The following is a 16,674-nucleotide window of genomic DNA, read 5'->3' on the forward strand; positions in this document are numbered from 1 at the left end:
GAAATAGTGTGGCTTGCATTGCTTGTAACTTAATGTGCTCTGTGCCCTTATACACTCTGCTGCTTTAAGATGAATGTTTCAGACATTTTAGGTAGTATAATCACTTGCTAACTGCTAGGTCCTTGGTAGTGGTTCACTTAGCATGCTGTTGTTTAGTCGTGTCTGACTCTTCGTGACCCCATGGACCAGAGCACGCCAGACAATCCTGTCTTCCACTGCCTCCCGCAGTTTGGTCAAACTCAAGCTGGTAGCTTCGAGAACACTGTCCAACCATCTCGTCCTCTGTCATGCTCTTCTTCTTGTGCCCTCCATCTTTCCCAACATCAGGGTCTTTTCCAGGGAGTCTTCCCTTCTCATGAGGTGGCCAAAGTATTGGAGCCTCAGCTTCAGGATCTGTCCTTCCAGTGAGCACTCAGGGCTGATTTCCTTCAGAATGGAGAGGTTTGATCTTCTTGCAGTCCATGGGACTCTCAAGAGTCGATCAGCATATTAGAGTAGATATGTTTAAAAGACAACCAGTTTGTATTAGCCATTTCTCCTACAGTTTAGTGAGATTGAGCTTTGATCCCCAGACACCATAACAAATCTTCCAAAGGCGTATGTGATGTTAAATGGGCTCAACATCCCAGGAATAGCAATTGACAGGCATTTGCTACACATAATAATTTTATTATTTGTACCTTGCCCATCTGACATGGGCTGCCCACATATTTTGCATTCAACACACAGATCTGAGGCTCTGTTTCTTCCCACATGTCATTTATACCATGTAACAGGAGCGTGACAAAAAATGCCCTGTGGCCACTCCATCTGTGCTACGCCAGCCCACTTACACTCTCCACTCATTCCAGGTTTGTCTGCATCAAGCACACACCTGCTGCTGCTCCTCCCTCTTCCTGAGTCTCTGGCCGCTCGCTCAGCCTTTTTCACAATTTGCCTCTCAGCGCTGGCTCTCAAGAGCAGACTTACAGGTTTGGTGCACAGAGGAGGAGGAGGAGGAGGAGGAGGAGGAGGAGAAGGAGATGCACCACTGAACCATCTGATCAGGGAGAAGAAGAAAGAGCAAATACGAAACAGGGCACCGCTTTCTGCAGGACAGGCATCAAGGTAAGATTCCCACCAGCATCCATCTGCTGGACGGCATTGCAAACATCTACCTTTCTAGTAATGTGAGTTGAGCAGAGTGGCATGATCAACAAGGGGTAAGGGGACCCGTACCCTGGAATTAACCCGAAGTGTGGTGTTACCTTGCTCAGTTCCATGAGACCCAAGGGACAGACGGACAGGAGATGCCAGCATATTGTTACAAAAGCTGGGTGCCACCCCCACTGTCTGCAAGACTCCAGGGGGTTCCAGGCACTCACCCAGGATCTGTGTTCCATTGAAGGATTGAGACATGGCAGAGACTATCTTAGCTTTAGGAAATACACAGGTACCTCGGGTTAAGGACTTAATTCGTTCCAGAGGTCCGTTCTTAACCTGAAACTGTTCTTAACCTGAAGCACCACTTTAGCTAATGGGGCCTCCTGCTGCCACCGCGCGATTTCTGTTCTCATCCTGAAGCAAAGTTCTTAACCCGAGGTACTATTTCTGGGTTAGCGGAGTCTGTAACCTGAAGCGTATGTAACCTGAGGTACCACTGTATGGTTTATTCACCTATTTACACCTTCAGTCTGTATGGAGGGGTCCAGATAACTAGGAAAGGTTGAAATAAGTTATCAGCACCCATTATAAAGGCGTGTGTGTGTGTGTGTGTGTGTGTGTGTGTGTTTCCAATATTCATGATGCTGTTGTCCGTCTGTGTGACTTTATGCCTACCGTTCCAACCACATATACCTCTACTTAGCTCCTGTCTCAGGGGGGTTTACTAAACGGATCCCTCATTTTAACTTGCTTCTATTTAATGATCACTTGCTGCCTACTCCCTAAGTGGGCATCTTTGCAGGTGCTTAAATCATTGGACCCACTCCTGTTTCTGAGGCTTCAGCAATCCACTGGCGGTGGGTTCTGTCGCATGATTTCACATGCTTGTGTGTTTGTGTACCACCCTTCTACCACTTCGCTTTACATGTCTAGATGGCACCCTTCATTCCTTTTGGACGGGAAGGTGGGAAGTGGCTGTCGTGGCATTGCTCAAAAACCTGTAAAGGTAAAGGGTAAAGGGACCCCTAACCATTAGGTCCAGTCGTGACCGACTCTGGGGTTGTGGCGCTCATCTCGCTTTACTGGCCAAGGGAGCCGGAGTACAGCGCCACCCACGTCCCTCAAAAACCTGTAAAAAGGTAAAGGGACCCCTGACCATTAGGTCCAGTTGTGGCTGACTCTGGGGTTGCGGTGCTCATCTCGCTTTATTGGCTGAGGGAGCCGGCGTACAGCTTCCGGGTCATGTGGCCAGCATGACTAAGCTGCTTCTGGCAAACCAGAGCAGTGCACGGAAACACTGTTTACCTTCCTGCCGGAGCAGTACCTATTTATCTACTTGCACTTTGACGTGCTTCCGAACTGCTAGGTTGGCAGGAGCTGGGACCGAGCAATGAGAGCTCACCCCGTTGAGGGGATTCAAACCGCCGACCTTCTGATCAGCAAGTCCTAGGCTTTGTGGTTTAACCCACAGCACCACCCGCGTCCCCCAAAAACCTGTAGCCAGCTGATAATCTTCAGGAAACAGAAGTCAGTGGCTGATCATACCTGGTTTGGGGGAGAGAAGAGGCATCCAGCTCGTACCTCTCCATCTGTTTTTGCCTTGAACAAGACTGCTAGCAGCAGGCCAAGCGAGAGAGCCTCCGTTTATATATTGATACCGATCAGGGTGGTCTGCCACAATCTAGGGATGCACAGAGTACACCAGGAGGTTAAAACATAATCAACAGTTGCCAAGAGCTGCCGCAACCATTGCTATATCGATCTCTCTGCTCGTGCTGTTGTTTTTCGCCCTGTGCTTAGTGAAGGGAGAAATTCAATCAAAGTGTCCCATGCTTTGTGGGAAACTGGGATGATGCAGGCCAAGAGTTGACTGTATTCCTCACCATTTGCTCCTTTGCCTCCCTCCTAGCTGGAAGGTACTAAGGAAAGATGAACATGACCAATGCAACATGGGCAAACAATGCCAGGGACCCAGATGGGGATGGGAAATCGCCTTGTCTTGCTGGCACTGCTGCTGTCATCTATTACTGGATCCTGCTGTGTGTGGGTCTGCCAGGTAAGGAAAAGGATGAGAAGCAAGCCATCTCCGCAGGTGTGTCTGGGAGAAGCTTAAGAGGTACAAAGAACAAGGAGGAAGAGAAGCAGTAATTCAAAGTGAAGGAATTTTTTGACGCAGGTGGCGCTGTGGGTTAAAGCCTCAGCGCCTAGGACTTGCCGATCGAAAGGTCGGCGGTTCGAATCCCTGCGGCGGGGTGCGCTCCCGCTGCTCGGTCCCAGCGCCTGCCAACCTAGCAGTTCGAAAGCACCTCCAGGTGCAAGTAGATAAATAGGGACCGCTTACCAGCGGGAGGGTAAACGGCGTTTCCGTGTGCGGCTCTGGCTCGCCAGAGCAGCGATGTCACGCTGGCCATGTGACCCGGAAGTGTCTCCGGACAGCGCTGGCCCCTGGCCTCTTAAGTGAGATGGGCGCACAACCCCAGAGTCTGTCAAGACTGGCCCGTACGGGCAGGGGTACCTTTACCTTTACCTTTACTTTGCTTTGAAAGAAAAGTGGAATTTAAATGTAGTGAAATAAAAATATGTTTTTCTATTTTTATTATATAAAAATATGTTTTTAAAAATTTAAATGATATAATCAAAAACACATCACAACAACTTCTTTTTAAAAAATGAAACAAATAAAAGCCCACAACAGAATCACAGAGAGAGCTGGTATAATATAAATGCTTCTTGGAACCAACCTAAAACTTTGATGCCAAGGGGCCAAACAGATGCACTATTCCAAGATGTGGAGCCACCACTGAGAAGGACCTGTGTCTGGTACCCATCAACAAAAAGGGAATAAAATTTTGAGACCATTTAGATCATGAGCTCTAGGGTGAGAGAAAGTGGCAAATGGTGGGGAAATTTGGGTGTGGAAATAGCAAGGGCTTTAGGAAATAGTTTAGAGAAGTGTTCGCATAAATGATTTGCAAACAAAATCTGACAATGATCCCGATAACCTTAGGGAGTTCAGAAGGATACAAAGCCAAGGGGTCATGTGATGAGAGAGCAGAAAGGGAACAAAGCAACAAATTTTAAAAAGGCATTTTTTTTCAAGTGAGGGTTTGTTGATACATTGCTGCTTGGTGTGGATTAATTTACCCCTTGTTTACAAAATAAGAAACCTTTTTAATCAAACGCAGCGAGGTTCATTTATAGTGACCCAGTTATCTGTTAGCAGCATTCACACACCATATTGGAAAGCAGGAAATGGAAATTGGTTATGAAATGCCCTATATGAGCAGAAGTCATAAATGCTACTAAGCTTTGTAAATAGAGGAGTGCTGAGTTCTCATAGAATTCATTACGTAAAAAAAATGGGATGTTGTAATGAGAATGAAACCCATTTCAATGCAAATAAATGTGAGGGTTTATTAAAAGTTGTGCCAGTGTTTGGAAATAAATATAGATAGAAAATTGGGATGTTGTGCCAAAACTCAACCACGGTGTAGCAGCCTTGCTACAGTGAGAATTGGTGGGGCTTTCTTTTATGCTGCACAAAGTGGGGGTAGAATCATAGAATCATAGAATCATAGAGTTGGAAGAGACCACAAGGGCCATCGAGTCCAACGCCCTGCCAAGCAGGAAACACCATCAGAGCACTCCTGACATATGGTTGTCAAGCCTCTGCTTAAAGACCTCCAAAGAAGGAGACTCCACCACACTCCTTGGCAGCAAATTCCACTGTCAAACAGGGTGTTCGTTGACGGCACCAAGTTCTCTGAAATTCTAAATTATAATCTGCATGAATGTCACTTAATTCTCAAACTTTGGGATACTTTGCCAGGGCACAACTCACAAGAGAACCATCTCTTTGTCTGTGGTCAACTGCATCAAAAGGATATTCCCCACCCCCACCCCCACCCCGTGTTGTAAAGGGGGCACAGTTTTTGAGCTAAAAAAATTGCAGCTCGCTGTGACATACCTTCAGGAAATGAAGAAAAAAATATATATAAGTGATTGGCTTGGGAAAGGAGAGGTTATTTAGGACAAATAGATGGTCCCCTTATGTAAAGCAGAGTATTATTTTTAGAGCCAATCACTAGAGGGAGCCATGAGCTCATGTAGATAAGACAATCCTGGACATGCGACCAGTTTGGACAGTTCAGCAAAGTGCAGCTCTGTGAATCTGTGCTGGGGAAAAGTAGACTGGAGGCCCTGAAAGAGAATCAGGAGGTGTGAAGGAGAATCTGACTTGCACTGAGGAGGGGAGAAGGTTCAGAGCCAGGCCCAAATTGAGGTACACATGCTTCCCCAACATAAATGAGAAGACTTTGGATGTCAGTGGGATAGGGACCTCCACTGCTAACATAGAAAGCTGCCTTATACAGTGGTACCTCGGGTTAAGTACTTAATTCGTCCCAGAGGTCCGTTCTTAACCTGAAGCACCACTTTAGCTAATGGGGCCTCCCGCTGCCGCTGCGACACCAGAGCACGATTTCTGTTCTCATCCTGAAGCAAAGTTCTTAACCCGAGGTACTATTTCTGGCTTTCCAACAGAGGACTTTCCCCACCCTTGGTGGAGTCGCCAGGGATTGAACATGGGACCTTTGGCTTGCAAAGCAGATACTCTGCTACTGAGTTATGGCCTGGAGAGACATTGGGCATATTGAGGAATGCTGGGGAAGGAATGCGCAAAATGTCACCCAATGGGTTTCATGGCTCAGTGGGGATTTGAACCCAGAGCTCCCCAACAGTCACACTGCCTGTCTTTAGCAAAGTCATTCTGTTTAGAACTACCACCACAAAACCATTTCTCTTTTTTTTAATTTGTAAAACTGAGTTTTGAATCGAGTGGATTTGCAGATGGAAGCTATTGGTTATGTTCCTGTACCTTGCTTGTGGTTGTTGTTGTTTTCTGTGACGATCTCCCACCTATTCCAACTCGCTTGCCTCTCTTCCTCGTTTCAGTGAACATTTTGGCTGCCGTTGCGCTGACCCGCCTGGCTGCCCGCACCAAGAAGTCCTCCTACTGGTACCTCCTGGCCCTCACGGCATCCGACATTATGACCCAGGTCTTTGTCGTCTTTGCGGGCTTCATTGTGCAGGCCGCCATCTTGGGCCGTGAGGTTCCGGGCGCCTTTACCCTCACCATCAACGTGCTGCAGTTCACAGCCAATCATGCCTCCATCTGGGTGACTGTCCTGCTCACTGTGGACCGTTACGTGGCCCTCTGCCACCCGCTGCAGTACAGGGCTGTGTCTTACCCAGGGCGCACACGGAAGATCATTGGCACCGTCTTTGCAATATCGTTGGCCACTGGAATCCCCTTCTACGGGTGGCTGGATGTTTGGCATGATGCCTACCCACCCACCACTATGGACAAGGTCCTGAAATGGCTTCACTGCTTCCTCATCTACTTCATCCCCTGTAGTATTTTCCTGGTGACGAATTCTGTGATCATCTACAAGCTCAAGCACTCAGGCTGGCCCCACCGGCGCCTCAGCAAGACCACAGCCATTCTGCTGGCCGTCACCACCATCTTCATCATCCTCTGGGCTCCACGGACCGTTGTCATGATCTACCACCTCTACGTGGCCTCCGTCAGACAGAACTGGGAAGTCCACCTCGCAATGGACGTTGCCAACATGGTGGCCATGCTCAACACCTCCCTCAACTTCTTCCTCTACTGCTTTGTCAGCAAGACTTTCCGGCGCACTGTCTGTGAGGTGCTGGCGTCTGTCCGGCTCCCATGCACCCAATCGCCGAGGAGGAATGGCCCCTCGGATCCGGCCCTGAAACCCCTGGGGGTCTTAGATGGGACCATTCTAGGAGGAACATCTCCCTTCTGCAACCAGCTCCAACATTGCTGAAAGTTTCCATAGCCCAGCAGCTCACTGGGACAGATAGGCTTGGCGTCCTGGCATGACTCTGAATCCAGAGCATTAGACGACAACACAGGAGGGTCTACTAGACACGGATGCATATGTGTGCATGGATATCTATATATGTATGTTTGCATATATATATTCTGTGTATCTGTGCATGGAGACGGGGTGTGCGTGAGAAAGAGAGAGAGAGAGAGACTTCGTGTGCAGAGAGATACAGTCATACCTCGGGTTGAATATGCTTCATGTTGAGCACGTTTGAGTTGTGCTCCGCGGCAACCCGGAAGTAGCGGAGCGCATTACTTCCGGGTTTCGCCGCTCACGCATGCGCAGACGCTCAAAATGACATCACACGCATGTGCAGAAGCGGCGAAAAGCAACGCATGCGCAGACGTGCTGTCGCTAGTTATGTTTGTTTCTGGATGCAAACAGGGCTCCAGAACGGATCCCATTCGCATCCCGAGGTACCACTGTAACCATTTACAAAGTAGGAGCATTTCCACAATGTGCATATATCCACATGGGGAGCTGGTCATCTGTAATATCCCAACCAATGGGACGTAAGAGGACAGGTCATTGCTGCTTTTGACCACACCACTGGTCAACATGCTCCCATGACAGAAATCAAAGGGAGGAAGCAACTAGGAGCCACTCAGGGTTCATCTGTACTGTTGTTTATTGTGGGTTGCAAGCTTCCTGTACCTCCACACAGGTCAATTCTGAGTCCAGAGCGACTGTCTACCAGCTCCATCTGGTACTCCGGCTGAGACCTTACCTGCCTGCATCCCGTCTTGTCAGAGTGGTACATACTCTAGTTATCTCCCACTTCGACTACTGCAATGCGCTCTACGTGGGGCTACCTTTGAAGGTGACTCGGAAACTACAACTAATCCGGAATGTGGAAGCTAGACTGGTGACTGGGAGTGGCCGCCAAGCCCATATAACACCTGCCCTAAAGGATCTACATTGTCTACCATTACATTTCTGAGCACAATTGGTGCTGACCTTTAAAGCCCTAAACGGCTTCTGCCCAGTATACCTGAAGGAGCATCTCCACCCCCATCGTTCCGCCCGGACACTGAGGTCCAGCGCCGAGGGCCTTCTGGCAGTTCCCTCACTGCGAGAAGTGAGGTTGCAGGGAACCAGGCAGAGGACCTTCTCAGTAGTGGTGCCCTCCCATCAAATGTCCAGGAAATAAACAACTACCTGACTTTTAGAAGACATCTGAAGGCCGGGATGTTTTTAATATTTGATGTTTTACTGTGTTTTTAATATTCTGTTGGGAGCTACCCAGAGTGGCTGGGGCAACCCAGTCAGATGGGTGGCATATAAATAATAAAATTATTATTAGTAGTAGTAGTAGTACTATTTTTCCATTGTCCATTTGGCATTCTCCTCCAAATCACTGCCTTGCCACACTTTCCCCTCCCTCAGTCTGGACTTTCCCATACCAGGGATACTCAAAAAGGAGAGGGTTTGAAAACTAATGGAGGCACAGAAACTTTACTATCCACATTAAACAACAGTATGGATCAGCCTTCCGTTTGCTCTGACTGTCTCTCCACACACACAGTAAGAGGTACCACACGGGGATATTTTAAGCTGCTGCCCTGTGTGTCGCGAGTGGCCAGTCCGTTGATCTCAAACAGAGGTTCAAATCCCACAAAGGCCACTGAACCAGTCACTGTCCCTCGGCCCTTACCTACCTCATAGGATTGTGATGAGGAATAAGGGGAATAACTAGCTGCCACCTCAGCTGCCCTGAGAGACGGTTTTTCTCCCTCTCTGAAAAGCTCATTTCACACCAGCCTTTCAAGAAACTCTGAAAGGTAACAAATTTCATCCAATGAATAAAAACATGGCTTCATCCTGACATAACCTTCCATCTTGGCTCAGTTTTGTTTGGCTGGGAAGAGGGAGTAATTCGTCCTCCTTTTATGCTGTAAAGGTAAAGGGACCCCTGACCATTAGGTCCAGTCGTGACCGACTCTGGGGTTGCGGCGCTCATCTCGCTTTATTGGCTGAGAGAGCCGGTGTACAGCTTCTGGGGCATGTGGCCAGCATGAATAAGCCGCTTCTGGTGAACCAGAGCAGCACACGGAAACGCCGTTTACCTTCCCGCTGGAGCAGTACCTATTTATCTATTTGCACTTTGACATGCTTTTGAACTGCTAGGTTGGCAGGAGCAGGGACCGAGCAACGGGAGCTCACCCTGTCGCGGGGATTCGAACCGCCAACCTTCTGATCAGCAAGTCCTAGGCCTAGCCCAGCCAGACTCCCCATTCTGCTTTATCCCTTTTTCATACCAGCCCTGGTCCAGAACCAAGATACAGTGTTTTTTTTATTCTGGAGACAGAACTCAGCATCTGACCAGAGTGGAAAACCAGGGAGCTGAAAGGTGAGCAATGAGCTCAGTCAGTGCCCGAGCCTGCAAAATCCATTCCACGTTTTCAAGACTACAGGCACGCTTCTCCTCGCACCCCACCCCCTTGCTTTTTGCTCCCATAATATTTGCCTTTGGGTGGGTTTCTCTCCCTCTCTGAAAAGCTCCTTTCACACCAGTCCTGAGTGCTTCTCAAACCTGGCTGCATCCCAAGTCGCTGGAGGCTGTAACACTGCCTGGGAGAAAAACTGGCTGTATCCTGCCATGCTCATCATCAGCTCATGCTCTCTCACACAAGATGCATTCATTTCAGCTCCAAACATCACATCTCTGTGTGTGTATACACACACACACACACACACACACACACACACACACACACATATACATTCACACACGTTTGTATATGGCTGTGCAAAGCAGAAACACAAATGTATGTGGTCCATTCAAAGGCGGTTCCACCACAGGTTGAAGGTGTTTGACTGATGGCTTAGCTGAAGACACTGTAAAAAGGTAAAGACACCTCTGACCATTAGGTCCAGTCGTGGCCGACTCTGGGGTTGCAGCGCTCATCTTGCTCTATTGGCCGAGGGAGCCGGCGTACAGCTTCCAGGTCATGTGGCCAGCATGACTAAGCCACTTCTGGCAAACCAGAGCAGCACACGGAAACGCCATTTACCTTCCCGCTGGAGTGGTACCTATTTATCTACTTGCACTTTGTGGGGTTTCAAACTGCTAGGTTGGCAGGAGCAGGGACCAAGCAACAGGAGCTCACCCCGTTGCGGGGATTCTAACCACCGACCTTCTGATCGGCAAGTCCTAGGCTCAGTGGTTTAACCCACAGTGCCACCTGTGTCCCTCAAAGACCCTGTGAATCCTCCTTATATCCCAGCATGGCCTAGTCTTCTCACTGAGGCAATAAACCTGGGTCTGGGCCACTTCAGGGTCTTGCCACACTTTCCCCTCCCTCAATCTGGACTTTACCATACCAGGGATACTCAAAAAGGAGAGGGTATCCCTTGTTGTTGTTGTTGATGATGATGATGCTTATTAATCGACTTCCACATGCGCATTTCAAGGTAGCGGTTTCCAACCACATACTGAAATGTAGCTGAATCAGACCAGTATATGTGAAAGATAACATGCTAATCATGAACATATTATAAACAAAAAACATAAAACTGGATCTCAACAGCTCATCAGATACAAAGTCCCTACCTGGAAGGACCCTTAAAATGCCTCAGTTTTTTAAATACACATTAAACATCACCAATTAATATTCTCTCTCCCATCACAAGAGGGCAGAAGAGACAGGGTCAGGAAAGGAGTGGATAGAAATAGACTTGAGAAAAACTATATTGATTTTTACCGACATTTGACGTTTTTTCCACAAGCCCTAGGGGTTTTTCATTTGCATTTTTTTTAAGAGGGGGAGAGCAGGATAGAAACTACTTTCCCCATTAAGGGTGTTTCCTTCGGGCCTGGCTGCTCAATATAGATGTAACAACTTAGGCTGGATCTAGACAAATCAAAAAATGTGTTTCAGGAAAACGTGTTGTAAACTTCAAAATGGGAAATCACATTGGCGAAAGACGGGACTCTGCAGTGCCATCTGGTGCCACAGTGTTTTAACGCATATAAAACACTTTTTCTTTACTAATTTGGCTGTGTCCTTAATCACACCTTTAATGAAAATAAACAACAGAGAAGCCTGCAAGGATTGTACTGTATTGATTTGTGTGCCTTTCTTTGAATGTACAATTGTAATATGCAGTCACCTGATTGTCAAGGAACTTAGATCTCACAGTCCCTGGTGAATAGGCTCAGCTGAAGAAATGGCTGAATGCTCCTAACTGAGTCAATTTTTCTAGCAGTGTAGTTATGATCCTGTGGTTTTGGCTGGGTGTGCTTTCACCAGAAGGCTATTTTAGTAGCTCCCATCACGCAATGTTTTTTAAAAACAAAAAAAATGAAAAGAAAGCTTACATGCTATGGGAAACATTTAGGCTGCCCCCTCCCTTTTTTGTTTTTTAAATAGAAACAACTTTTTTCAGAGATAATTTGTGTTACAACAGAGTGCTAGAACTGGAGAGAAAGGATCTTTCCAAAGATCACTTGAGCACTTCCACTCAAGTCAGTGAAACATATTCACATGCTTGTATTTAGTTTTTTAATTACAGTGGTACCTCGGGTTACATACACTTCAGATTACAGACACCGCTAACCCAGAAATAGTGCTTCAGGTTAAGAACTTTGCTTCAGGATGAGAACAGAAATTGTGCTCCGGCGGCGCAGCGACAGCAGGAGGCCCCATTAGCTAAAGTGGTGCTTCAGGTTAAGAACAGTTTCAGGTTAAGTACAGACCTCCGGAACAAATTAAGTACTTAACCCCAGGTACCACTGTATTTCACATTGACGACTTCTTGTTGTTTAGTCACATCCGACTCTTCGTGACCCCATGGACCAGAGCACGCCAGGCACTCCTGTCTTCCACTGCCTCCCACAGTTTGGTCAAACTCAGGCTGGTAGCTTCGAGAACACTGTCCAACCATCTCGTCCTCTGTCGTCCCCTTCTCCTTGTGCCCTCCATCTTTCCCAACATCAGGGGCTTTTCCAGGGAGTCTTCTCTTCTCATGAGGTGGCCAAAGTATTGGAGCCTCAGCTTCAGGATCTGTCACATTGACTTACAAATGTTATATAATCTTACATTCCACTAGCAGCACAGCAAAGCTTTGGGATACCAAAATGCTTTCTCAGCAGGCCATTTAAGAAAAGTATCACCCGGGTTTTAATATTTGCATTAGAGATATCAGTAAAATAGTGCAAAACAATAAGTATCCATAAACGAAGCATGGTGAGTAGCCAATAGCTGCAGGAGCAAGGGACACTGGATGGAAGTGTGTAGTGCTGCAAACTGCAAGCACCCTTGATAAGAGGGAGAAAACTGCATTTTCTCAGCAGCATTTTCTCTGTTCTCTTTACAGGGCAGTTCTGTACATGTCTACCCAGACGGAAGTCCCACTGCCCCACTGATTTCATAGGGCTTACTCCCAACTCAGTTGATATAGGATTGCAGGCAATGAGAGGCTTATTCGTGGCCAGTGAATTTCTGTCACTCCTCTCTGCACAAAATAAATGAGTGAGTGGATGTGAGTGCAATCATATACACAGTGCTTTTTTTTCTGGGGCTACGCAGGGGTATGCGTACCCCTAAACATTTTGTGAATCTTTGTACTTCTGTCCATTTACCGTATTTATTTTCCCCCATTGGACCTATAAAATGGTGGTTTTCTTGAGTCAAAATGAGAGTACCCCAAAAACATTTTTTTAAAGAAAAAAGCACTGTGTATACATATTTGTTAGTTGCTTTAAGAGGCGGTGGCTCGACAAAGCGGGATTTTAAATAGAAATAAATAAAACAATAAAAAATAGCAATTCAAAAGCATACCAACGCCAAGTAGATAAATAAAACAATATAAACACAATTGCAGAGGAAAAGATACATCTAGATCTCCCCATAGCAAATGAGCAGCTGATGGTGGTACATTTTTTAAAGACATCATCCCAAAAGGCCCTGTGAGGCAGATGGTCTGGAAATGGAGACATTTTGTGAAAATCTCTGATACTGGACACAGCATCTTTATCAGAAAACACTCTGCCTCGGAGGGTGTTTTGGAATGGCTGCTCTTATTGCACAATGACACCTCTGTGCTTTAAAACACGTTTCGTTTCTTCTGGCTGCTGTTACCATCTTTGGCAGGTTTTAAATGGCCGCTTGCCAAAAGTAGCTGCCTTTGCTCAAATTCCAGGCACTGATCCAGAGGCCGATTGCTGTCCTTTAGCTAACTGGGCAGCTTTGACAGGTGAGCAGTGGGATGCTGTAGGGTTGGAAAGCAAAGTCAATGGGGTGCTTCAAGAAAATGACTTGCTATGGGCCCAGTGCAGCTCATGCATTCAAGTTCTTCACAGCTTCCAGTTTACATAACCCTCATAAACATGCCACCCTGTTCCCAAGCGCTGAATCTGGATTTACCATTTCCACATGGTGCTTTGCTATATTACTTAAAGGTAAAGGGACCCCTGATCATTAGGTCCAGTCGTGACCGACTCTGGGGTTGCGGCGCTCATCTTGCTTTATTGGCCGAGGGAGCTGGCGTACAGCTTCCGGGTCATGTGGCCAGCATGACTAAGCCACTTCTGGCGAACCAGAGCAGCACACAGAAACACCATTTACCTTCCCACCGGAATGGTACCTATTTATCTACTTGCACTTTGACATGCTTTCGAACTGCTAGGTTGGCAGGAGCAGGGACCAAGCAACGGGAGCTCACCCCATCGTGGGGATTCGAACCGCCGACTGTTTAGGGGTACTCTCATTTTGACTCAAGAAAATCACCGTTTTATAGTTCTAATTGGGGACAATAAATACAGCAAATGGACAAAAGTACAAAGAACATGCATTACCTCATATTGCACAACTGACAGCTGCCAGTAACTTCCACGTTGGTGTGAGGTTGTGTGCACTAACATCTTCCCGATTCCTCTGGTTGCTGTTGGTGAAAAATAGTAATTTTCCTACTCATATTGAAATACTGTCCCTCAATGAGGTCAAATTTTCATCAGTAAAACACCCCACATCCACATTCCACACTGCTTCACACATTAAACGCTCGCTTCTGTCTGAGACTCAGGAAACACCGGGAAAGGAAATGAAGCCGCCATCGGAGGTGGTAACAACGGAACTGACTATTCACCGTGCTAGAGAAGAAACTTGTAACATTTTTAGTTTCTTCTCCCATTAGATTCACAAAATGTTTAGGGGTATGCATACCCCTGCTTCCCCCCAGAAAAAAGGCACTGTACTTAGCAGATTTTCCATGGAAATGGTAAATTTGGATTAAATGGGAAGAGAAGCTGAGATAGCATTTTTGATGAGGACATTGTGTAGTCGCTGCAGAAAACCCCCCAAAAGCTTGCATGCATGAGTACCCCAGGTTTGCAATAAACTGCTGTGTGACAGCCTCCTATATCAACTCATATGCATTATGTGAGACTTTCTTAGGGTTCTTTCAGTAAGGGATGCTGCCTTGAATTAAGGTATCCATTTTGGTAGCCTGGGAGAGAATACAGACATTTTGATTAGCACCGCAGTATGAAAAAGAATTCAGTGTCATTCAAAATCATGCCGTCTGATATACAGGAAACTTCCTTCAATGGATCACCAGCTTTGATCCATCAATCTGACTGTATTGTCCACAGTGACGGGCAGCAGTTCTCCAGGATCTCAGGAACAGATATTTTCCAGCCCTTCTTAGAGATGCTAAAGGGTAGACCATGGGTCAGCAAACTAATGTCCATGGTCTGATCAGGCACAATTGCCCTCTGGATCTGGCCTGCAGACGGTCCTGGAATTGCCGCTTGGGTCGGCATGATCATTCGGGCTGCGCCATATATTTTTTCAGGCGCCATTTTTTCCCGCCTCCCTCACACACACCACAGCGGCGCCTCCTCCCTCCTCCTGGCTTCTCCCTGCCCTGCAGAGGAAGGGAGCTAGGCTTTGATTGGTGCCAGCCAATCTGAAGCCTCACTGCCCACACACTGAGGCGCAGCCCAGACTCGCCACCCATCCACCAGCCTCTCTGTCCATGGCCACGCTGTGGGCATCATGTTGCAGGGCTTGGGCTGGAGCTTGGTGCCCGGGAAAGCTGGCCTGGGAAACACAGGACTGTGAACGCTCCAAAGAGCAGCCTTTACCAAAGGTATCATGGGCTTTGAAGACACTCGAACTCAGGACGAAAGAGAGAAACGCGCTAAGAGGAAGGCATACTTGGCAAACCCTCATTGTGGTCAACTCCCGCCCAGAAACCTAGGTCCCTACTGTGGAAGGACATGTGGATCCAGAATTGGCCTCCACAATCACTTATGGACTCCCTGTTAAGACCAGGTTCATGGAAGACAATCTTACTTGGCTACGAGTGATTGCCAAAGAAGAAGAAGAAGAAGTTATCTCTTCAGCTTCTGACACCTCCACCTCCCAGTCTTTCTCTTTTCTTTATGATCTCTCATCGTCTTCCCACCGCCAGTCCCTGGACTCTGAGCCCTCTTCCCTTGGGGGTTCCCCAGCTGGTTCCTCCTGCCATTCCTCTGCGTCCAACCGATCCATGACATCTGGTGCCTATTGCCTGCTTAATCTGCTCGCTGATACTCTTTTCATCCTTCAAAGTGGAGGAGGCTGGCAGACAAGGTCGCTTTCACTGTTAGACTGTTTTTAGTGTGTGCTTTTTAAGAAAAAGACCTGAGTTAATAGAGTTGGTGTAGCGCCCCTTCCCCCACCTCAATCCTCCAAGAAGCTCTTGAGTCATTAGGGGCTGATTGGATTCACTTGGCAAACACAGACAAAGGTCTGGCTGTTGTTGACTGTGCATAAAGTGTCCATCTGACTTCATCTGCTCTGTTGGAACAAAGGATTTCCTGTTGGTGTGCTAATGTGTCCTTGGGCACTGCTGGCTGGGTTGAATGGTTATGCTCCCAGAGTTCTCTCTCCCCCTTCCCAAAATATGAACACATAATGTTGGTGGAAGATGGCAGCTATGACAGCTGGGAAAGATGTTGTGCCTGTGTGTGTGTGTGTGTGTGTGTGTGTGTGTGCATGCACACTCACAGAACTACATACACATGCATACACACTGTATTTGCTCAAGGCAGGTGGAGCCTCATTCCGAGAATGTGCCGTCTGTAAAAAAATACGCCACATTTTATTTATTTACACAGTATTAGAGTCGACCTTTTCACAAATCCTTTTTTCAATGTAATAAAAGACAACATAAAAATGCAATAAGATTTTAAAAACAATCAACGCACAAAGCTGAACAGCAGCAGAATAATCGGAAGTGGTACAGTCCAGAATTCTACCAACTCTGTCGTTTACCTGCTCATTCTGTATTCAAGCTGTTAAAAGAATTTAAGGTCTCAGATATAGAAATTAAATGTACAAGGCAAACACGTACATAAATATATAAACCACATGTCTGAAACAGTACAGGAAGACAGTACTGAAACCATTTTGACTCTCCCAAACTGACCAAATGTTTCTCTGCAAGGAGGGAGGAAATGGAAAAAAAAACCCTCCCCATTGTCTCTGTGCTCACAAATCCTGCCTTAAGGGCACATTTAAGAAGTGAATAGGGTGAGCCTATGACCTGGCTCAGGAATTAAGTATTTATCATTACAAAAGAATGGCCAGGTTGCCCTGGTGATCCAATCAGTGACCATTGACAG

The 16,674-nt window shown here is 47.0% G+C and overlaps 1 protein-coding gene across 1 annotated transcript; it reads left to right on the top strand.

Moving 5' to 3' along the window:
- The first annotated feature begins 1,015 nt into the window (after nucleotides 1-1,015).
- Nucleotides 1,016-7,356, top strand: GPR142 (G protein-coupled receptor 142). Its single transcript, XM_079965632.1, has 3 exons — nucleotides 1,016-1,107; nucleotides 3,053-3,199; nucleotides 6,097-7,356. Exons 2-3 carry the CDS (start codon nucleotides 3,073-3,075, stop codon nucleotides 6,996-6,998), a joined length of 1,029 nt encoding a protein of 342 aa, XP_079821758.1. The 5' UTR covers nucleotides 1,016-1,107; nucleotides 3,053-3,072; the 3' UTR covers nucleotides 6,999-7,356.
- The last annotated feature ends 9,318 nt before the right edge of the window (nucleotides 7,357-16,674 follow it).

Source organism: Podarcis cretensis, assembly GCF_951804945.1.
Source record: "Podarcis cretensis genome assembly, chromosome: 2".
In the NCBI taxonomy this organism is placed as follows: Eukaryota; Metazoa; Chordata; class Lepidosauria; order Squamata; family Lacertidae; genus Podarcis; species Podarcis cretensis.